Source organism: Scylla paramamosain, chromosome 24 (assembly GCF_035594125.1).
Source record: "Scylla paramamosain isolate STU-SP2022 chromosome 24, ASM3559412v1, whole genome shotgun sequence".
Lineage (NCBI taxonomy): Eukaryota > Metazoa > Arthropoda > Malacostraca > Decapoda > Portunidae > Scylla > Scylla paramamosain.
In genome coordinates this window covers 9,900,828-9,923,327 of record NC_087174.1, presented here as the reverse complement: position 1 = coordinate 9,923,327, position 22,500 = coordinate 9,900,828, and the positions used below count along the sequence as shown (strand labels likewise).

The 22,500-nt window shown below is 47.5% G+C and overlaps 1 protein-coding gene across 7 annotated transcripts in view; it reads right to left on the bottom strand.

The window, feature by feature from the left end:
- Positions 1-22,500, bottom strand: part of LOC135112723 (serine/threonine-protein kinase DCLK1-like) — a 115,410-nt gene that overhangs the window by 74,081 nt on the left and 18,829 nt on the right. For all 7 annotated transcript variants that reach the window (XR_010274547.1, XR_010274546.1, XR_010274544.1 and 4 more), the window contains exon 2: positions 9,677-10,546. Coding sequence is in view for 4 of the 7 variants with exons in the window: in XM_064027481.1 (XP_063883551.1) it covers positions 9,677-10,546 (870 nt within the window). In the remaining 3 variants the exon portion in view is untranslated. The remainder of the gene's footprint in view (positions 1-9,676; positions 10,547-22,500) is intronic.

Here is a 22,500-nt window from a genome sequence, read left to right as displayed (position 1 = left end):
AGGAAGGAGACATACGAGGTGCTTCAGAGGGATAGGATGGACGAGTGGGTGTAGCGTGCTGGGGAGAGGGAAGACAACAGTGGGGCATTTAAGAGTGACGAGAGGGAGGAGTGGGTGTGATGTGCTGGGGAGAGGGAAGGAAAAACGAGTGAGGTCTTTAAGAGGGACGAGAGGGAGGAGAGGAAAAAGTGAGTGTAATGTACTAGGAGATGAAATAGACACATCCATGAGTGTTCACAGAGGGATGAGAGGGATGAGTGGGTGTCTTTAAGTGGGGTCTTTAAGAGGGATGAGAGGGAGAAGTGAGTGTAATGTGCTTGGAGAACGAGAGTAACATCTGTGAGTCTCTGAAAGGAATGAGTGAGGGAATTAGGAATGAGGAGTGAAAGTAATTATGGTGAATGAGGACGAGGATACACTTGTGGGAATCTGAGAGGAATGAATGAGAAGCAGAGGTAATGAAGTAATGAAGCATGAAGAGTTGAAGGAATAAAATAAAGAGGAATGAAGAGTGGAAGTAATGAAGTAATGAGGAATGAGTGGGAGTAATAAAATAATGAAGAATGAAGAGCAGAAATTTTACAGCAATGAGGAATAAGTGAAAATAACAAAATAATGAGCAATGAGGACTGGAAGTAACAATGCAATGAGGAATGAATACAATAATGATGTGCTGGAGGGAAGGAAAGCACATCCGTTAGGTCTTTGAGAGGGATGAGTAAGGGGAATGAGAAATGAAGGACACACACACACACACACACACACACACACACACACACACACACACACACACACACACACACACACACACACACACACACACACATCATGCCACAGTGCTGGGTGTCAGACAGTCTGCTCTTCAAGGGGATGTTCTCATTCTCTCTCATTTTGGATGTTTTCACCTTGTTTCAGGGTAAGATTGAAGGGAAGTGACGACGGTTTATCAGTGTGACTATCTTGGGAAGGTTGAACTGATGGAGAATTAGCGACAGTTTTATCAGTAATTATTCTGGAGTTTCTTGGGGTACGTGGTTGAATTTTTTTTTATTTATTTATTGTTTTATTTATGTACCTTGCATTATCTATTAATTTTTCTCTTTATTTCGTTCATGCTACTTTACGTGTTTTTTTATTATTCTACTTTACTTATCTATCTCATTATCATCTTATTCTATTTATCAATCCATTTACTATTTCCACATTTATCTATCTATAACTGGCATACTTCACATTCCGCAGCGATCAGTAACACCTCAGCCCTTGGTAACCGACGGTACTGAACCGCTGACCACCTTACACAACGCGGTACCAGTAAACCTAAGACCAGAAAGCACACCCACCTGACGACACAGACCTGGCGACACACTAATAATAATTAAATGTTTCCTAAGACTTGACTCCGATAAGATAAGACCAAGAGAGAGAGAGAGAGAGAGAGAGAGAGAGAGAGAGAGAGAGAGAGAGAGAGAGAGAGAGAGAGAGAGAGAGAGAGAGAGAGAGAGAGAGAGAGAGAGAGAGAGTTAAAAAGGGCGTGAAAAAGTGGTTCTCTTTCACGGGCGTGGCATCAGACAGCGGGTTTAGCCTCCTTACTCTCATCTCCTGTTGCCACTTATAAAAACCTGGAGGAAGAAGGAGGGGGGGAGGAGGAGGAGGAGGAGGAGGGTGTGTCTAGATGTCTCTGTCTTTCTCTGTACTCTCCTCCTCTTCTTCCTCCTCTTGTCTAGTCCCTCACTCCTCTTTCTCTCTATTTCTTCTTTTTTTTTTCCTTGTCTGCAGTCTTCTGGCACCGGGAAGTCCAATGCAGGCGGGGCAGGATGGGAAGAACGGCCAGGGAGGGATGGGGCATAAAAAGACGGGCAATGTGAAAAGGTAAGAGGAAAAGAACAGTGCACCCACAAATTTCTTCTCCTCCTCTTCCTCCTTTTTTCTTCTTCTTCTCTTCCTCCTCCTCCTTTTCTTCTTCTCCTTCTTCTTCCTCCTCCTCCTCCCTCTTTACTCGCCATATACGGAACACCAACAATAATAGCTAGCATTACCCTACAATTAACTCTCTCTCTCTCTCTCTCTCTCTCTCTCTCTCTCTCTCTCTCTCTCTCTCTCTCTCTCTCTCTCTCTCTCTCTCACTACTCCCACAGTCGGCACTCGAGGACAGCCCCCTCCCACACCCTGCCAGACCCCTTGTAAGGCCGCCCTGTGGTTAAATGGGGCACTTATCATTATTACCTGATGAACAAGGGCGGCCTAATCTGTCTGCACCCTTTGCCCTTTGTCTTTTTTTTTAGTTCAGTGAGCCTTTTTTCAGTGCGTGAGCCTTTTTTTCGCTGAGGTTTTTTTTTGTTTAATGGGGTTTTTTTGTAGTTTATGGGCCTTTTTTTCGTTCAGCTGGCCTTTTTTTCATTCAGTGGACTTTTTTTCGTTTAATGGGTATTTTTTTGCGTTTAAATGGGTCTTTTTTTGTCGTTAATGGACCTTTTTTTGTCGTTTTATGGGCCTTTTTTTGTTCAGAAGGCCTTTTTTTTCGTTTAATGAGCTTTTTTCGGTGTTTTTTCATTCACTGAGCCTTTTTTTGTTAAGTGACTTTTTTTTCGTTTAATGAGCTTTTTTTACGTTTAAAGGGCCTGTTTTTTTTTTTTTTTTTATCTTTTAATAGGCATTTATTTCGTTCATGGCGGTTTTTTCGTTCACAGTGCCTTTCTTCGTTCATTTTTGTTGCCACTCTCACATATAAAAAAAACTATCCACAGTGGTTCTCTCACTCATTCATTACTCATTCTGGTTCTTGGGTCTTGTTTATTCTGAGTCTCTTGGAAATTTACTCATATACAGACTGACTCGCTCTCTTTCTGGCTACCACACCCGCCCTACATCACTCATTCTCTCACGCACCTGCATACACACACACGCACATGTACATATACATACACGGGCGCCCTTTTGGTCTACCTCAACACGCCTCTTTGCTGGGCTCCTCTCTCAGATTCATTTCTCAACATTGCTCATCTCTCCTCCCTTTCATCTCTGCTCTCTCAATCATCCCTTTTCCTCCTTTCCATCATTCTTGTCTGCCTCGTTCTTTCATTCCCTTCTTCCTCTTCCTATTCCCCTCTTCCTTCTCCTTAACATTCTTCTAAAATATATCCTTTCCTATTCACTTCCCTTCCTTTACTTCCTGTCTCTCTTTCTCTTTGGTTCTCCTATTTCCTCCTAATTTTTTTTTTTCTCTCTCTCTTTTGAATCTACTTTCCTTTTTCCTTTGCATCTATTTCCCTCCCTTCCATCCTAACTTACTTCACTGCCTCATCCTCCTCTTCCTCCTCCCACTAATGTTTTTTTTTCCCTCCCTACTCTTCCTTTTCTATTTTTCTTCCTTCCCCCTTCTCCCCTTGTTTACTAACTACTCCGTCTTTCCACCTGTCTTCCATCTTTCTTTCCTTCATTTCCTTCTTTTTCTCCTCATCCTCTTCCCTCGCTTACTAAAAATTTGTCTATGTTCATTAAAAGCTCTTTCCTTCTTCATCTCCTCTTCTTCCATCCAAATACTTCTTCTCCATTATCCTTTAATATTTTTTCCTTCTTTCGTTTCTTTACTTCCTTCCTACCTTTCTTTTTCATCTTCTCCCTTTCTTTACTAATTATTCAATCATTCTAACTTTCTTCTATCTATCTTCTTTCATTTCCTCCACTTAATCCTCTTTTTTTCCTATCCTTTATTGAAACTTCATCTCATTTTCTCTTTAACCTTCCTCCCACCTCGTGCTGCACCGTTTTCCTTTAAATTCTTCCTTGTTCACCTTCTTCCTTTGCTTAATACTCAATCTTTCTTTCCTTCATTTCTTCCTCTTCCTTCACTTCTTTTAATCTTCCTAACGCCTCTTACTCGTCTTGCACCTACTTCTACTTCTCCTGCACCTCTTCCTCCTCTTCCTCCTAGTTCCTTGATGTGATTTGCGGCGCCCCAACCAGTCCCTTGTCGCGTGCAATGATCGTCAGGTGGAGACCCAAAGCCTACCTGCCTACGTGCTCTGGATTCCCACCTCACCTTCCCTTCCTTAAGCCTGAAAAATAAATGAAGGGCCTTTCTTTTACCCACGCCTTCCCTTCCCAGTGGCCCCTAATCTAACGGTGTGTGCTCTCTCTCTCTCTCTCTCTCTCTCTCTCTCTCTCTCTCTCTCTCTCTCTCTCTCTCTCTCTCTCTCTCTCTCTCTCTCTCTCTCTGGGTTTTTTTCTTTGTTTATATTTTCTCTTTGATCTTTTTTCTTTCTTTCGTTTTTTTTTATTTTCAGTCTCTTCCTCCCTTATTCTTTTTATTTATTTTCTGTTTTCACTTTTTTTGTTATTCTTAATCGGCTATTTCTCTCTCTCTCTCTCTCTCTCTCTCTCTCTCTCTCTCTCTCTCTCTCTCTCTCTCTCTCTCTCTCTCTCTCTCTCTCTCTCTCTCTCTCTCTCATTCATTCACTTCATATCCATCCCCCCTTCCACCAACACACACACACACACACACACACACACACACACACACACACACACACACACACACACACACACACACACACACACACCCACTCCACCAGACACTCCACCCACTCACTCTCTTTTCCCACCCCCACAACTCTCACCTCCACTCCCAACCACACACTCTCCCTCACTTACACGCCCCATCCACCCCACTCTCACTCACTGCATTCACTCAACACCTCATCCCACGCTCCCCGCACACCCATTCAACGCCACTCACACTTACTCTCTCACTTCAACCTCTCCCACGCACCCTCACCCCCCCGACACCCCCCACATGCCCAGACAGGGTGACCAAATAACTTAGGGCACGTCACTCACTGGGCCCCCTCTCTCTCTCTCTCTCTCTCTCTCTCTCTCTCTCTCTCTCTCTCTCTCTCTCTCTCTCTCTCTCTCTCTCACCGCCACTCAGTGTTATCGCACCACACACGGCCTCCTCTCCCTTATCACTCTCGCTGCCACCACCCTCATTACTCACCTCCACCTCCTCCACCTCCCTAGTACCACCAGCGTCGCCTCCTCCACTCTCAGGTTCATGATCCACTCAAGAGATCTCCTTCATTTCCACTGCAATTCTATTCTTGTTTCCATCTCCTCCACATCTTCCACCTCTTTTATTTCTTCTCCACTTTCACATCCTCCATTTATAGTACAACCTTAATACCATCCTTCCTCCTCCTCCTCCTCCTCCTCCTCCTGACGGTGAAGAATAGTGGAACAGAACATAACAAGAGAAGCTGCAAGAAGCCATCAGGCCTAAACGTGGCAGTCCCTACATGAAATTTGCCTATTTTCACCTATTATAGTCATCCATAAATTTACCTTCATTTTGAGCCTCCCTAATGACTCGGCACTAACAACCTGGTTACTGAGTCTATTCCATTCGTCTGCTACTCTATTTGAGAACCAATTACTACCTATCTCTCATTTTTAAATCTAACTTCATCAAGCATTAACCCAGTAATTTTCTTCTCTTTTCTTCCTTTCTTCTTTTATTCTTGTCCTATCCTAGTTAGTGACCCTGAGAATTCTGCTTAGATCACCCTTGTCATACCCCCATAACACTTAAACTATCACTAGATTCATTAAAATACCCTTGAAAACTGCAATCTCACTAGAGACGTTGGAAGCAGACGAGGTAAGACAAGGCTGAAGAGTACGAGGGTGAGTGTATGGGCGCCACGTCAAAGCATTTATGTGTGACTCATGGGCGGGAAATGGGTTAATGAATGGATATAAAGGGAGAGATTGCCGGGTGACGCCATGCAAGAGACAACGACCTGAGTTATACCGCTCCTCAGCCAACTTTCTCCCCTCCTCCTCCTTTGACGTGGGCATGATGCAACTCTCGCCCTTAAAAGTTGACAGTGTTACTCTGATGTATTCATTGGGGTCGTGATGGCACCGCTGATACGAGTCATAAACGGCCATTCATGAGCAACACGTTAAGGGTCAAGGTGAAGTGGAGGTGTTCTTGTGAATGTTAAGTTTCCATTAGTTGTTAACCCTTTGACTGCCGCTTGGTACACCTTTCCCTAATTACCAGTCACTCTGTCTTTACTTGTTCTACAGCCACGTGCAATTTTTGAACTGGGAAGAAGTTGCAAAATGTTTTCTTTTTCATTGATAGCTTTCTTGTAGATGCTTATAAAGACTTCACGCATTGCTTTCTGGTGCTGCTAATTGTTTCGTGTCGCAGTGAAAGAGTTAAGATCTATCTGTCTGTCTGTCTGTCTCCCTCCGTCTTTCTCTTAAGAACTGTCCTTATTGTTATTTTATTTCTTTTCTTTTTTTTTTGCTCTCTCTCTCTCTCTCTCTCTCTCTCTCTCTCTCTCTCTCTCTCTCTCTCTCTCTCTCTCTCTCTCTCTCTCTCTCTCTCTCAAGCATTACCCTTACTATTACTTCAATCCTCTTCTCATCTTTTTCCTTTTTTTCATTTTTCGTGTCTAATTCAGCAACTCCTCTCTTCTTCCACACATCCTCTACGCTGACCAGGACGCGCCAATCAGCACTCAGCACTCAACCATTCAACCACTCCATTCCCTCACTCCCTGATACTCCACGCCACCTCCAATCCCACCCTGACCACAGTACATTGACCACACTCCCCTCCCCAGGCCAGGATGAGGGGCAAGGGGTGCGGGAGGAAGAGATGAGAGGGGGGAAAGATTTAATTTCAGTCTATGTAAGTGTGTTGGGTCAGTCACGCTGCGTCGCCTCACATCTCTGCCTGACTAATTGTGGCTGAGTCCGTGTCCTCCTTACTCTTCCTCCTCCTCCTCCTCCTCCTCCTCCTCCTCCTCGTCGTCGTCGTCCTCCGCCCCTTCTGTCTTAATATGTCATCCTTCTTCTCTTCTTTCCTCTTTCTATATCTTCATCTGTCAAGTTTTTTCCTCTTCTTTCATTTGTTGTCCTCCTCGTCTTCTTCCTCCTCCTCCTCCTTTACTTAGTGTGTTCCTTCTAGTCCTCCTCATCATCCTCTACTTTTATTTCCTTTCCTCCTTCTCCTCCTTCATATACTCATCCATCTTCTTCCTCCTCTTCCTCCTCCTCCTCCTCCTCTACTTACATCTGCAGTTACTCGACCTCTTCCCAAACACACACACACACACACACACACACACCCCTACACTCCCCTTCCCCCTCCCCATAGGAATCCAGCCCCATCCACCCTTATACTCCTGTCATATATCTATCTAGTCTCCATCACCCACCCACACGCCCATCACTCACTCACTCCCCCCTCCCTCTTGCGGTCACTTGGTTCACTTTTGGTTCATTGGTTCACTCTTGATTCACTGGTTCATTTTTGGTTCACTCTTGGTTCATTTGGTTTAGTCTCTGGTTCACTCTTGGTTCATCTGGTTCATTCTTGGTTCACTAGTCCATGTGGTTTACTCTCGGTTCACTGATTCAGCTGGTTCACTCTTGGATTACTTCTCATTATGGTCCACTTTTCGTTCACTGGTTCACTGGTTCATTTGGTTCATTTGGTCAAGCCTCATCACGCCATGACGTGCCGGACCCACCTCTCGTCTCAGCCCAAATACGGTGGGAATGAGACCTCAGCTTCTCCCCTCTCCCCCATTCCCCCATTCCCCACCCTCCTCCCTTACCAATAGTGTTTCCTTAATTAAGCTTCAGTGACCCTTAGACATGCACTCGTTACCTTGTCATAACTATCAATATTATTATCATCATCATCAGTATTAGTCGAAGTAGTAGTGGTGCTGGTGGTAGTAGTAGTAGTAGTAGTAGTAGTAGTAGTAGTAGTAGTAGTAGTAGTAGTAGTAGTAGTAGTAGTAGTAGTAGTAGTAGTTGACAATCATAAACATTTTTCCTTCCTCCAACCTTTCCTTGCCAGATAACACGATACAACAAATAGAGAAAGAAAAAAACAGGGAGGAGGACGAGGAGGAGGAAAACTGGGATAGAGAGAGAGAGAGAGAGAGAAATATAAACACGTATACAAAGCAGGTGAAAGAAACAAAAAATGAGGAGGAGGAGGAGGAGGAGGAGGAGGAGGAGGAGGAGGAGGAGGAGGACTGGGATCAAGAGAGAAATAACGAAATAAAAATCAGGAAAGAAACAAAAGCAGATATATATATAAGATGAAGAGAAGCAAGGAGTATGAGGAAAAGGAGGAGGAGGAGGAGGAGGAGGAGGAGCTGGAAAGTGGGATGAGTAAGACGAGAGGAGTGTGTGGATGAGGGAGGGGGTTTCCTGAGTAAACATCCTGCGTCACACGGTCCTTCCCCTCAGAACCTCACGGGGCTTTGCTTGTGCTTGTGCCTACTAGAAGAGTGTGTGTGTTCAGAGTGTTCAGAGGCCAGATGTGTGTGTGTGTGTGTGTGTGTGTGTGTGTGTGTGTGTGTGTGTGTGTGTGTGTGTGTGTGTGTGTGTGTGTGTGTGTGTGTGTGTGTGTGTGTGTGTGTGTGTGTGTGTGTGTGTTAGGAGGAGGAAATGGGAAATCTGAGAGAAAGGAGTGAATTTTGGAATGGGAGAAGGTGAGGTGGAGAAAAGGGAAGAGAAAGGGAAAAGAAGGGGAGGAGAAGGGGAAGAGGAGACAAGTAGAGCAGTGTCTGAGCAGAAAGAGAGCAGTTTTAGGAGAGAGAGAGAGAGAGAGAGAGAGAGAGAGAGAGAGAGAGAGAGAGAGAGAGAGAGAGAGAGAGAGAGAGAGAGAGAGAGAGAGAAGAGAGGACTGTGAGTTGAGAGAGGAGAAGAGGGAGGAGAGAAAACCATCGAGAGGAAAGTAATAAGAGACAAGATAGGAGAGTCTGCAGGGAGAAATAGGAGGCAAGAGAGTGCTAAGGAGAGCTGGGATGGGAGAAAAGTGCAGGCTGTCAGAGAGAAGGAAAGGGAGGAGGAAGTGGGTTCAGGGAAAAGTATTGAGAGAGAGAGAGAGAGAGAGAGAGAGAGAGAGAGAGAGAGAGAGAGAGAGAGAGAGAGAGAGAGAGAGAGAGAGAGAGAGAGAGAGAGAGAGAGAATGGATGGGATGGTGCGGCATGAGAGATTGTTATCCTTACTTACCCTACAACAACAACCATCGCTCCCTCCCACCACCCGCCAGCAGACAACCCGCACCTCCACCACGCCCCCAGGAAGCGCCACCGTGGCAGACAAGTTAATCATGTTTTCATCGCGCTAATCTCAATACTTTTTACTGAACTGCACTTTACTCAAGCTGGGACGGGGAAGGGGGAAGGGAGAGGATGCGCGGCGGGGCGACACACGTCTGTTTGCTATCCCTGTGTGTGTGTGTGTGTGTGTGTCGGCGGCACCTCAGCTTTTCTGCCTGACGGGGCCGCTGAAAGGAGGGTGTCTCGCGTATGGGGGGTGAGGGGGTTGCGGGTCACGCCCCTAATGACATAACCGGGCCGCCGCCTCATCTCTCCACACTTGGCGCCGATCACACCGCCACCAGCAGCTGGCGGCCCATTGTTGCACCGCCTCGCCCCTTGTCGGCCCTCGTGACACAAAGGCGTAACGGCACGCCGCCCTCCCTCCCTCCTTCACAGGACAGAGGCTGCCAAACACAGCTCGAGTCGCACAACGGCCCCAAGACACCCACAGAAGCACACCAGTGCTTGTCTCCGTTCAGCGCAAACACTCACAGTCACAACACACACACTACATGGCAGGAGGGTGAACAGCTTACCTGTCTGCCATCCAGCGTGAAGACCTTCCTGACGGCGCCAGAGTCGAGCTTGATGGCTTGGGTGATATCAGAGAGCACCTGCTCCAGGCTGCGGGCGGTGCGGCGGTTCAGCAGGATGCGCACCGCCTTGCGGGGCCGCACGCCGTTCCGGATCACCGTCACCAGCTTGGGGCGGATGAAGTCTTTGGGGGAGTCGGTGGGCGTGGAGCTGCCGGGGAGGCTGGGGAGTGTCTCGCTGCCGGGCGTCGACACCGGCGAGGAGAACGCGGTGCGCGGCGTCACGTGCAACGCCTCGTTGCGCTTGGCATGGGCGCGCCACTGCGGCAGGCGGGCGCGGGTGTAATCTAGTTTTTTGAACACTTCAGAGGACGAGACCACGTACTCGCCGGCCTCGATGATGTGATCCAGCTGCGTGACGCGCGTGCCGTCCAGGCCGAACACGTGGCGCACGCCAGCCGTCAGGTGGATTGGGTGGTCCAGAACCCGCGTGAGGTCTGCCAGCAGTGCCTCCCACGAGCGATGCTTGTCCCCGCCCACCGGCACCACCATGCCGCCGAACCAGCGGTCACCATTACGATAAAACCTGCACCGCTTGGCGCGCTTCTCCTCGCACAGCCTGGTAAGCGGCACGCGGCCCAGGGCGCAGGTGGGAGACGCACGGCCGCGCCGACTGCCCCCGTTGACGATGCCACTGCCGATGCTGCCGCTGGCGCTGGAGGTGGCGGCGGCAGCCCCGCCCGTAGACGACCCACGGGACACGGGGGCCCGCACGCCCCCGGTCTCGTCTTCCCCACACTCCAGGCTGGAGGACCCAGAGACCCCGGAGTGTTCCTTCTGCTGCTCCGCCGTGCCCATCACGCGCTCACCATCCTGCAACAAGACAGCACGACACGTTAGTCCACCACACACCACAACCACAATCCTGCACCCACGCACCCTAACATGACGCGACCTCACCCACACCCCTGAAAAGGAGTGAAAGCTCCCACAGCCAAGTTTTTGTCACCAAACTTGACGATCACGACCATATCCCCGCCTTGCGTCACCTCCAGGCGCTGCAGACAAGAATAAGCCGATGAATGTTGATCCGCCACGATTCATCCCCCAAGAGACACGTGAAGGCCGCGGGTAAGAGAAGACCAGCGGGGAAGCACTCTGGCACTCTGGCTGACGTGTGGCCCTCCCTGCAGGGTGTGCCTCACGCCGCCCAGGAACGCCTAGGAGTGTTGCGCCACACGTCACAACCAAGACAGCATGTCATTCTCACACTGCAAGGCTGATCACACGGCAAGTAATGCGAGACTTGCTCATCCTTCCCCTATCCTGTCTTACCATGTCCGCCATACACCACCACACCCCACACCACACCACCCCACCCCGCTTCGCCCCGCCCCGCCCCGCCACGCGTCCTTGCCTCTCTCACAGCAGACCCCGGGGGCGGCCACCAGCTGCCGCGCTCCAGGGTATCCGGTTCCGGACACACGGCGGCGGCGGGTAAGGGCGTGCCAGGGTGTCGGCGCCCCGTGAGCGTGAGCCATGACCTTACACAGCTGCCTTCACCCTCCCTCACCCTCACTCTCACGCAGGTGTACTGTGTGTGTGTGTGTGTGTGTGTGTGTGTGTGTGTGTGTGTGTGTGTGTGTGTGTGTGTGTGTGTGTGTGTGTGTGTGTGTGTGTGTGTGTGTGTGTGTGTGTGCCGCGGGAGGCTGAAAATAACAGTGGTATGTATGAGGGTGTGTATGTGTGTTAGCCAGACATAGCCAGCCAGCCAGCTAGCCAGCCAGCCTGCCTGCCTGCTTACCCCTCTCTCTCTCTCTCTCTCTCTCTCTCTCTCTCTCTCTCTCTCTCTCTCTCTCTCTCTCTCTCTCAACAGGCGAGGTGGTTCTCACACACACCAAAGCGTCTGGCCCGGGAGTCTGTGGGCGCGAGGGGCACGGCTTCCTGTACACCCAGCTGAGTGGTGCGTGGATCAAGCAACACACACACACACACACACACACACACACACACACACACACACACACACACACACACACACACACACATCCGGCAGAGAGGAAACCAGTGTAAGGCAGGGGCTGAGGCGACTACCAGCACCCTCACCCGTTCGTTACCCTGTAGACTGTAGAGGTCCTTACCCCTCCTCCTTCCCCTTTTCCTTCCCTTCCCTTTACTTCCTCTTTCCCTGCCACCAACTCTGCACCTTCCCATTCCCTGCCCCTTCCCCTTTCTCCTATCCTTCCCCTTCCCTTCCCTTCCCTTCCCTACCCCTCCCCTTCCTCTTCTTCCCCTTCCCTTTCTCTTCCCTTGCCCTTTCCCTTCTTCTGCTCAATTTCCCTCCAACTTCCCATTCCCTTGCCCCTTTCTCTTCCCCGCCACTTCACCTTCCCTTGTCTCTTTCTCTTTCCCCTTCCCTTGCCTCTCGCCTCTTCTCTCTTCCCCCTTACTCTTCCTCTAACTTTGCCTCTTCCCTTCTTCCCTTTCTCTGACAATGCTATACTACTCCTGCCCCTTCCCCGCCCCTGTCCCTCCCCTTGCTTCTGCTCCTACCTCTTCCCCTTCCCCTGTCCCTCCTCCCCTATGCTCACTGCCACTCTCAAGCTTTCCAATGTTCTCTGGCTCCCCTTCACTGGCACTCATGAAAAAGTTACCGTGAATCTGTGAAAATTATCTTGCTGTTCCTTCCCAGTCTAGTAAAAAATGGGAGTCTTTTGGGTTTTATCTCAAAAGTACGGTGGGAAGTCTCTCTCTCTCTCTCTCTCTCTCTCTCTCTCTCTCTCTCTCTCTCTCTCTCTCTCTCTCTCTCTCTCTCTCTCTCTCATGCACACACACAATAATACACAATTGCTCTCGATTTCTCCGACACGCAGCATGTGTGTGTGTGTGTGTGTGTGTGTGTGTGTGTGTGTGTGTGTGTGTGTGTGTGTGTGTGTGTGTGTGTGTGTGTGTGTGTGTGTGTGTCGTGGCTGTGAGGTCTTGCATGGCCGTGGCGACGCCCTCCATACACACACACACACACACACACACACACACACACACACACACACACACACACACACACACACACACACACACACACACATTAATACCAGCTAAATACACGCAATCTCTCACGTACAAAACCCATTAAATATACAAATAACTCCTGACGCTCCCTCGCCTCTACTCCCCCGGGGCAGCTCTCAGGGCACGCCCCACACCACCTCCACCTCCAGGGGCTCAAGGGGCAGCGCAAACATTCCCCCAGGGCAGCCCTCCCGCGGTTCCTAAAGGTGCCCTCAGCTTACCCTTGCACACTTTTCCTCTCCATGACACATCCTGCCGCTAGTCTCTCTCTCTCTCTCTCTCTCTCTCTCTCTCTCTCTCTCTCTCTCTCTCTCTCTCTCTCTCTCTCTCTCTGACGCTGTTCACCGATGCAGAAACACACACACACACACACACACACACACACACACACACACACAAGGATTCGGTGTAGAGAAGGAAACACATCTTAGGGTGGGCTAGGGAGGGTCTGAGGAGGGGAGGAGAGACACTGGGGAGGTACTAGGGGAGGGGAGATGCGTTGGGTGGGGAGAAGGTGAGTCATAACGCCTGCGGGGGAGCAACAACCCTCCTCTCCCTTCCCCGCCAAGTGCGTGTGGGTCCCGTAATACCTGGGGAGCATAGAAACAGCCTCACCTCTCCCCGTCTCCCCTCCACTCCTCCCCACCCTCTTCCCCCCTCCCCGATAAGTGACATCTAGTTCGGGGAATTAATTAAGCTGATGCCATAATAGGGAGGACAGGGGACTGGGGAGATACTGGGGAGGAGTGGGGAGGACTGAACACGCCTCTCCATCTCTCTCCTCCCTTCCACCTACACCTTGAGGGGAGGGTGGAGGTGAGTGGATAAAGGAGCCATGCCAGTAACCTCCACTAACCACATCACCCATAACATCCACCCAACCCTCCACTCACACTCCTTACTCCACCTCTCATCCAACACCCATTCTTCACCCATAACACCCCACTTGAAACACTCTCACTCACCTCCTCCACCTCTCACCCGTAACTTCCACACGCGCGTCACACCCACTCCACACTCAAGCCTCGTCCACTCACTGGCAACGAGTGATGAGTTTGACAAGTGTATTTCTTGGGTCCTGATCCGGTATGACAGCGGAGGAGGAGGAGGAGGAGGAGGAGGAGGAGGAGGAGGAGGAGGAGGAGGAGGAGGAGGAGGAGGAGGAGGAGGAGACAAGATCAGAGGGACGAGGATGAGGTAAAGGGGGACGCAAGATTAGAGGAACGAGGAACGAGAAAGAGGAGGAGGAGGAGGATTAGAAGCACGAAAGGAGACCTAGAGAAGGAAAGATTACAGAGAGAGAGAGAGAGAGAGAGAGAGAGAGAGAGAGAGAGAGAGAGAGAGAGAGAGAGAGAGAGAGAGAGAGAGAGAGAGAGAGTCAGCCTAACCAATCCTACCTTTCCTAACCTAACTTACCCTAACCTAACCTAAACCATACTAGCTTAAAACGAGACAATTACTAATCTATGTATCTTTACTGCAAATATGAGAGAGAGAGAGAGAGAGAGAGAGAGAGAGAGAGAGAGAGAGAGAGAGAGAGAGAGAGAGAGAGAGAGAGAGAGAGAGAGAGAGAGAGAGAGAGAGAGAGAAACAAAGATGAAAAGAACAATATGAGATGACTATGAGAAAGGATAAGAATCAGGAGAAGGAGGAGGAGGACACTGCAGTAGGTACCCGCATCCTCAATATCCCCCTCCCTCAGCCCCTTCCCTCACCTCCCCTCCCTCAAACTGGTCCTTAGTAGCGTAACAACCGTAACAATCCGTGACGCACAGAGGACTTACTCAACCTTAGCAACCAACCCGCAAGAGCTACTGACCTGAGAGAGAGCGAGAGGGAAGAGTAAGAGAAGGGAGAAGGGAGAGGAAAGGAATGAGGGAGGGCTGTTCATCTTCCTACAACACCCGGGATTCGTGGAAGGGAGAGGGAGAGGAAGGAAAAGGGAGAATAAAAACGAAGGGAATGGAGAGAATAAATGGATGAATGGGTGAATAATATGAAAGCGGGAGAGGAAGAAAGATGGATAAATGGAAGGCATGAGGGGTGCAATGAATGGGGAGATGAAAGGAGGGAGGAAAGAGGGGATGAGAATTTGTTGGAGGGAAGAACGAGAGGGAGGGAGGGAGGAAAGAAGGGGTGTCAATAGGAGGGAAGAATTAAGGAGGGAAGGAGAGAGAAATGGAAGGTGAGATGGAGGGAAAAAGACTCATTAACAAACATGTGGAGGGATGTGGAAGGAAAGTGGAGGTAAGATGGAGGTAAGGTGGAGGGAAGGAGTGAAGGTGGAAGTAAGTTGGAGGGAACGTAGAGGTAAAGTGGAAGGAAAATGAAGGTAAAGTGGAGGAAGGTGGAGGGAAAGTGAAGGTAAGCTGGAGGCAAGGTGGAGGTAAATTGGAAGGAAGGTGGAGGAAAATTGGAGGTGAAGTGGAGGGCATGGCAACAGTAGCATACCTGTGGAGGTGTCACAACCTGGCCACCTCCTCCACCTCCTCCACCCGTTCCACCTCCTCCTCCCATCCTCCTCTCGCTCTTCCCATGTCCAACACACCCACCCTCCTCCCCCTCCCTCTCCCCTTCCCACCTTCCTCTCTTACCCAATATCTGCCCTAACCTGCCCCTCCCTTGGTTCTCTCTCTCTCTCTCTCTCTCTCTCTCTCTCTCTCTCTCTCTCTCTCTCTCTCTCTCTCTCTCTCTCTCTCTCTCTCTCTCTCTCTCTCTCGTCACATGATTCTCGTCCTACATTTCCTCATTTTCTTGACATCTTTCTCATCTTTACTACCTCCTCCTCCTCCTCCTCCTCCTCCTCCTCCTCCTCCTCCTCCTCCTCCTCCTCCTCCTCCTTTCCTCGCCAAACATTGCATGACAAATCTCTAGTGACGTCATGCGCTACAAAATCCCTATTGTCAATAACACACACACACACACACACACACACACAGAGAGAGAGAGAGAGAGAGAGAGAGAGAGAGAGAGAGAGAGAGAGAGAGAGAGAGAGAGAGAGAGAGAGAGAGATTTAAACCTAACATACCACTGATAGCTACATGTATATTTGCACATTGGCCTAACAGCTCTCTCTCTCTCTCTCTCTCTCTCTCTCTCTCTCTCTCTCTCTCTCTCTCTCTCTCTCTCTCTCTCTCTCTCTCAGTGCATTACTTTGTGAAATAGATGAGTAAATAAATAAATAAATGGCCCTCTACAGAGCCGCCCCTTGTATGTGTCATGAGCTGCAGAAGCTGATAATGGTGATTGGATGGTGTGTGTGTGTGTGTGTGTGTGTGTGTGTGTGTGTGTGTGTGTGTGTGTGTGTGTGTGTGTGTGTGTGTGTGTGTGTGTGTGTGTGTGTGTGTGTGTGTGTGTGTGTGTGTGTGTGTGCGTCACGGGTGCCTCTTAAAAGTTATCATTATTAGATACGATCAATAGCATTACCCGCTCTTATTATATTAGTCTCTCTCTCTCTCTCTCTCTCTCTCTCTCTCTCTCTCTCTCTCTCTCTCTCTCTCTCTCTCTCTCTCTCTCTCTCTCAATCTTAAGTGTTTTCTATTTTCTTTAACATTTCAATTCCTCCTCCTCCTCCTCCCTTTTTTCAATGTTATTTATTTTTTTCTATTTCATTCTTCTTCTGTTGATTCCTTCTTCTTCCTTCTTCTTCCTCCTCCTCTTCCTTCTCCCTCTCTTATTTTCCTGTAACTTTTAATATTTTTTGTTTCTTTTTAATATTTTTCTTTTCCAAATTTCTCCTCCTCCTCCTCCTCCTCCTCCTCACCCTCCTCCTCCTCCTTCTTCTTCCTTCTCATCTTTCCTCCCTCCAACATTTAACATTTTTCGATTTTATTTTTTCTCTCCCTCTTCTCAATTGCCCTTTACTCCCTCCCTTCCTTTTAGCCAAACCTCTTCACCTCCTCTTCCTCTTCCTTTTAACATCCCCCTCCTCTTCTTCCTTCTTATCTGCCTCTTCCTTCTTTCTCCTCCTGTTCGGTTCTCCCCTTTCATTTTTTTTATCAATTATTGCTTCTCATCTTCTCCTAGTCACGTTTTCCTCCTCTTTCTCATATTCCTCCTCCTCCTCCTCCTTCTCTTCCTCCTCCTTTTACTCTGCGGTTTTCTCCCCTCTCTTTTTTTCTATTCCTTTTTATTCCTCCACTCTTCAACCTCTCCCTCTTCTCCTGTTTCCTCTCTGCGGTTATTTCCCTTTCTCTCCTTTTATTCTTCTCTTCTCTTCTATCCTTCATCTAGAATACTGTGTACAGTTCTGGTCACCATACTACAAAAAAGACATTGAAAAACTAGAAAAGATACAGCGCAGAGTCACAAAGATGATTCCAAGATTGCGCAATAAGCCGTATGAGGAACGACTGGAAGAACTAAACCTATTTAGTTTAACAAAGCGCAGGATAAGAGGAGACCTAATTGAAGTGTTCAAAATTTTCAAAGGATATAGTAACATTGATGCACATAATTATTTTACCATTGATCATTCTAACATAACAAGAAATAATGGATTCAAGATTATACCCAAACGTTTTAAATCCCACGAGGCAAAACATTTCTTCTTTAATCGTATAGTAAATATATGGAATAAACTTCCTGCCGAAATTGTAAACAGCGATACTATTGAATCATTCAAAAATAAAATAGACAAATATTTAAAAGCAAATCCCCAACAAGCTCTCTTCTTGTCCGAATAATTACTAAATTCACTATTTAAACTCTTATTCAACAGTTTTAATATAACTTGTATTAACTTTCAGATAGGCGTATAGAGTTCACCGTAGGGTGAATAGTAGAACTTCCTTTCATCCTTTCCTATGAAAATTTCCATGTCAGTTTTTCCATACTGCATGGTACTTTTCCCAACTATTTCCATGCCAGCGCAAGCTGGAGGGAGTGGTGGGTGGGGAGGAGCCTTCTGCTATGCTGTCCTGTCTCTCTTCACTGTAGCTAGTTAGAAGTAGTTACCAAACAGCCTTGCAAGGACCAAAAGGTCTGTTGCTGTTTGGCTTTCCTTTGTATTCCTTTGTATTCTCGTATCTTCCATTAGTCTTCTCTCTAATTGTCAAACGTTCGCTCTCTTCTTCCTCCTCCTCTCCTCCTCCTCCTCTTTGTACAGCAGCCATGGGAATACAAATCACTGTTCTTCTTCCTCCTCTTCCTCTTTCCTTGTCCTCCTATTTCTCTTACTACTGCTTTCTCTGCTTCCCTCCTCCTCCTCCTCCTCCTCCTCTTCTCAATGTTTTCCTTCTGCTATTAGTCCTACTTCCCTTCCTCCTCTCTTTCTCCTCCTTCCCCTCCTAATCTTCCTCTTTCTACTCTCTCTAATTCCCCTCATGCTCCTCTTCCTGCTACTCCTCCCCTTCTTCCTCCTCCTCTTCCCCTCCTACAACTACTACTGTCCTGCTCCTCTTATTTCTCACACCACCCCTCCTCCTCCTCCTCCTCCTCCTCCTCCTCCTCCTCCTCCTCCTCCTCCTCCTCCTCCTCCTCCTCTTCTGCCCTACTAAAACTACTACTACTTTCTTGCTCCTCCTATTTCTCAAGCTACCCTTCCTCCTCCTCCTTCTCTTCCTCCTCCTCCTCCTCCTAGTGATAAAGGAACCAATGTATCAGAGTCCTGTCGCCGTGCCAAGGTCATGTACCCTGAACCGGTGCTAGGGCGTTCCTCAGGGCGGGACTGATGTGGGGAGAAGAGGAGGGAAAGGTTGTGGTTAGGTTACGTTAGGTTTTATTTTGGTTTGTTTTGGGTTGATCTGGTTGGGTTAGGTTAGGTTGGGTTAGGTTAGGTTGGGTTAGGTTAGGTTAGGTTAGGTTAGGTTAGGTTAAGTTAGGTTAAGTTAGGTTAGGTTAGGTTAGGTTAAGTTAGGTTAGGTTAGATTAGATTAGATTAGGTTAGGTTAAGTTATGTTAGGTTGTTAGGTTAGGTTAGATTAAATTAGATTAGATTAGATTAGATTAGATTACGATTAGATTAGATTAGGTTAGGTTAAGTTAGGTTAGGTTAGTTTCAATTGGTGTAGTTTGGTTGGATTTTAATGTAAGAATGTGGTACTGGACAAGAACAACAAATACTTATATAAAAAAGGTCCAATAATGAGGTACCAGTCCCTAAAGAAAAAGACCCAAAAGGATAAGGTTATGTTAGGTTAGGTTACATTTGGTATAGTAAGATTTGAATTGGGTTTGATTTGGTTAGACTTGAGTTGAATTGGTTTTGTTTGCTTTGCTTTGACTGAGTTGGGTTGGATTGAGCTGAGCTGGGTTTGGTTTGGTTAGGTTAGGTTTAGTTAGGTCAAGTTACATAAGGTTCAGTAGTTAGGTTAGGAAAAATGTAATCAGTGTGGTGGATTATGGGTAGATATGGTGTTCAGTGGATAATGGTGATGGATCAGGATTAAAGTGGGCAGTAAGTGTTGATAAGTGCTTGGTCTTATCAAGTGGACGATAAGTGGATTTAATGGGTGGATGTTTGCTGTGGGGAGTGGCTAGTTAGGTAAGAGGTGGATGGTTGATAATGGAACAGTGAATAGGTGGAGGGATGGGTGGGTGGAACATGGGAGTGGAATGTGTGCGGAAGGTATTGGGTGACAGGAGGAGGAGGAGGAGGAGGAGGAGGAGGAGGAGGAGGAGGAGGAGGACCTGAATGTGGATAGTGGATGCATAACCTGACGGGACATTAAGAGAGAGGAATTACCTTCTCTCTCTCTCTCTCTCTCTCTCTCTCTCTCTCTCTCTCTCTCTCTCTCTCTCTCTCTCTCTCTCTCTCTCTCTCTCTCTCTCTCTCTCTTGGCTATAAAAGAAGGAAAACACAAAGCTTGCAATAAAACACAAGAAAAATCAACACAGAATAAAGAAGGAGAAAGGGAAGGAAGGAAAGGGAAAGGAAAGAAGGAAGGAAAGAAGATGAAAAGTACCAAAATACAGGATAAAGAAGAAAAACTGAAAAGTTAGCAAAGGAAAGAAGGTAAGGGACGGAAAAGAAAAGAAAGGAAGGAAGAAAGGACGAAAGGAAGGAAAAGATAGAATTAAAGAAAGGAGGAAAAAAATAGAGATAAAGAATGAGACAATAAGGAGAAACGGAAAGAAGGAAGAAAGGAACGAAAAAAAAAAGAAAGAAGGAAAGGGTTAAGATGAAGAATAATAAAACATAGGGATAAAGAAAAAATGAAAAATTGGCGAAGGAGGAGGAAAGGAAGGGAGAAAAAGAAAAAAAGAAAAAAGTTACCGAAGAAGGAAGAAAGGAAGGGGAAAAACAAGAAAGAAATAACAAAACCAAAAGAGAATAAAGAAGAAATGGGGGAAAGGTACGTTAACGAATGAGGAGAAGAAAAAACGAAGAAGGGAAGGAAAGACAAAGTGGAAAACGAAAAAAAAAACTCAATATGGATGAAAAAAGGAGGGAGGAGGGAAACGAAAAATGGAATGAAGGAAAAAGGTAAAAAGGAAAGGGAAATGAGCAGGGACGGGAGGAGGGAAGCAAGAAAGGAAAGTAAGAAGGGATAGGTTGATAAAAATAGAGGAAACTAAAAATACGATAGTGAAAAAAAGCGTAAAGGAAAAAAAGTCGAAAAGAAAGAAAAGAAAAATATAATAATAAAAAACGGGGAATGAAAGGAAGGGGAGAAATACGAAAGAACAGAGAAAATAAATAATAAATAAGGAGAGAAGCAAGAGAAAAATGTGAAAAAAAGGAGAGAAAGAAAAAGGGAAGACATTAAAACAAAAGATTAGTGGAGAGAGAGAGAGAGAGAGAGAGAGAGAGAGAGAGAGAGAGAGAGAGAGAGAGAGAGAGAGAGAGAGAGAGAGAGAGAGAGAGAGAGAAAAGAGGAAACGAGAAGGAAATGACGGAGCTCCATTTCATGATGAGAGAGAGAGAGAGAGAGAGAGAGAGAGAGAGAGAGAGAGAGAGAGAGAGAGAGAGAGAGAGAGAGAGAGAGAGAGAGAGAGAGAGAGAGAGAGAAACATTCAAAGGATTAAGATGACTGAGAGCAACGGACAGAGGAGGAGGAGGAGGAGGAGGAGGAGGAGGAGGAGGAGGAGGAGGAGGAGGAGGAGGAGGAGGAGGAGGAGGAAAGTGACACCCCTAAACACCCCCACCCAATTAAGAGAAGCGTCCCCCCCACACACGTCCTCCGCCCCCCACCCCCTCCCTCGCCCCCCACAGACAAACCCTCTCCTGTCCTAATGGTAATGACGCAAATGAAACGTCGAAGAGGAGGAGGAGGAGGAGGAGGAAAAAAAACAAGAAAGGAAACAAAGAAAAAAAGAAAGAAAAAAAAAGAACGTAAGAATAATGTAGGAAGAGGAGGAGGAAAGGAAGAGGATGAGTGTTTCCTTCCTCTCTCCCTCTTCCTTCTTCCCTCTATTCACTCTTTCTCCTCCACCTCTCCTTCTCCTCCTCCTCCTCCTCCTCCTCCTTCCTCTTCCACTACTGGTTATGTCCTCTTCCTTCACATTCTTCTCCACCCATATACACATTTATGTCTTCTTCTTCTTCCTCCTCCTCCTCCTCCTCCTCCTCCTCCTCCTCCTCCTCCTCCTCCTCCTCCTCCTCCTCCTCCTCTTCCTCCACCTCCTCCCGTATATTTGTCTTTCCCATTTACACCCACACCCACTAGGAACCTTGACACCCTATTCTCCTCCTCCTCCTCCTCCTCCTCCTCCTCCTCCTCCTCCTCCTCCTCCTCCTCCTCCTCCTCCTCCTCCTCCTCTTCTTCTTCCTCCTCCTCCAAACATTATGACCTGCCCGCCCACCACACGAAGCCGGACTGAGATGGAATGTGTGTGTGTGTGTGTGTGTGTGTGTGTGTGTGTGTGTGTGTGTGTGTGTGTGTGTGTGTGTGTGTGTGTGTGTGTGTGTTAATGAGTTTGGAAAGGTGGATCAGGATATGTGGATAGAAAACATGGAAGGAGAAAGGACAGAAAAAGGAAAAGGAAAAAGGAAGGAAGGAAGGAAGGAAGGAAGGAAGGAAGGAAGGAAGGAAGGAGGGAAAGAACACTGAAAAGAACGAAGGAGAGAAGGAAGGAAAGAAACAGGGAAGGAAGATAGGGGGAAGGAGAAATAGGAGGGAGAGATGGAAGACAGAAAAAGGAAGGAAGGAAGGAAGGAAGGAAGGAAGGAAGGAAGGAAGGAAGGAAGGAAGGAAGGAAGGAAGGAAGGAAGGAAGGAAGGAAGGAACGAACAAACGAAAGAAAGCAAAAATAAAACAGTAAGGAAAGAAAGCATGATAAAGAAACGAAAAAGAAAGTAGAAGCAAAGGATGTAGGGGAGAAAGAAAGAAAGGAAGAAAGGAAGAAAAAATGAAGAAAAGGAAGGAACGCTAGAAAAAAGGCAAAACAAAAAAATTAAAGAAAGTAGAAGAAAGAGGGATGAAGGAAGAAAAAAACAGTAGAAAGAAGGGGTGTAGACGACAAAGGAAGGAAGGAAGGAAGGAAGGAAGGAAGGAAGGAAGGAAGGGAGACGCCAGCAATACGTGAGTCTAATATTATAGAAAGCAATTAAGATGAAAGATGATACGGACACTGTACACACGCGAGAGTACACAGGAGGAGGAGGAGGAGGAGGAGGAGGAGGAGGAGGAGGAGGAGGAGGAGGAGGAGGAGGAGGAGGAGGAGGACTAGATACACGAAAAACAAGAACAAGATCCATAACAAGAAGGAGAAGGAGGAGGAGGAGAAGGACTACACACAAGGAGAAGAACAAGATCCGTAACAACAACAACAACAACAACAACAACAACAACAACAACAACAAAGAAAGACACACA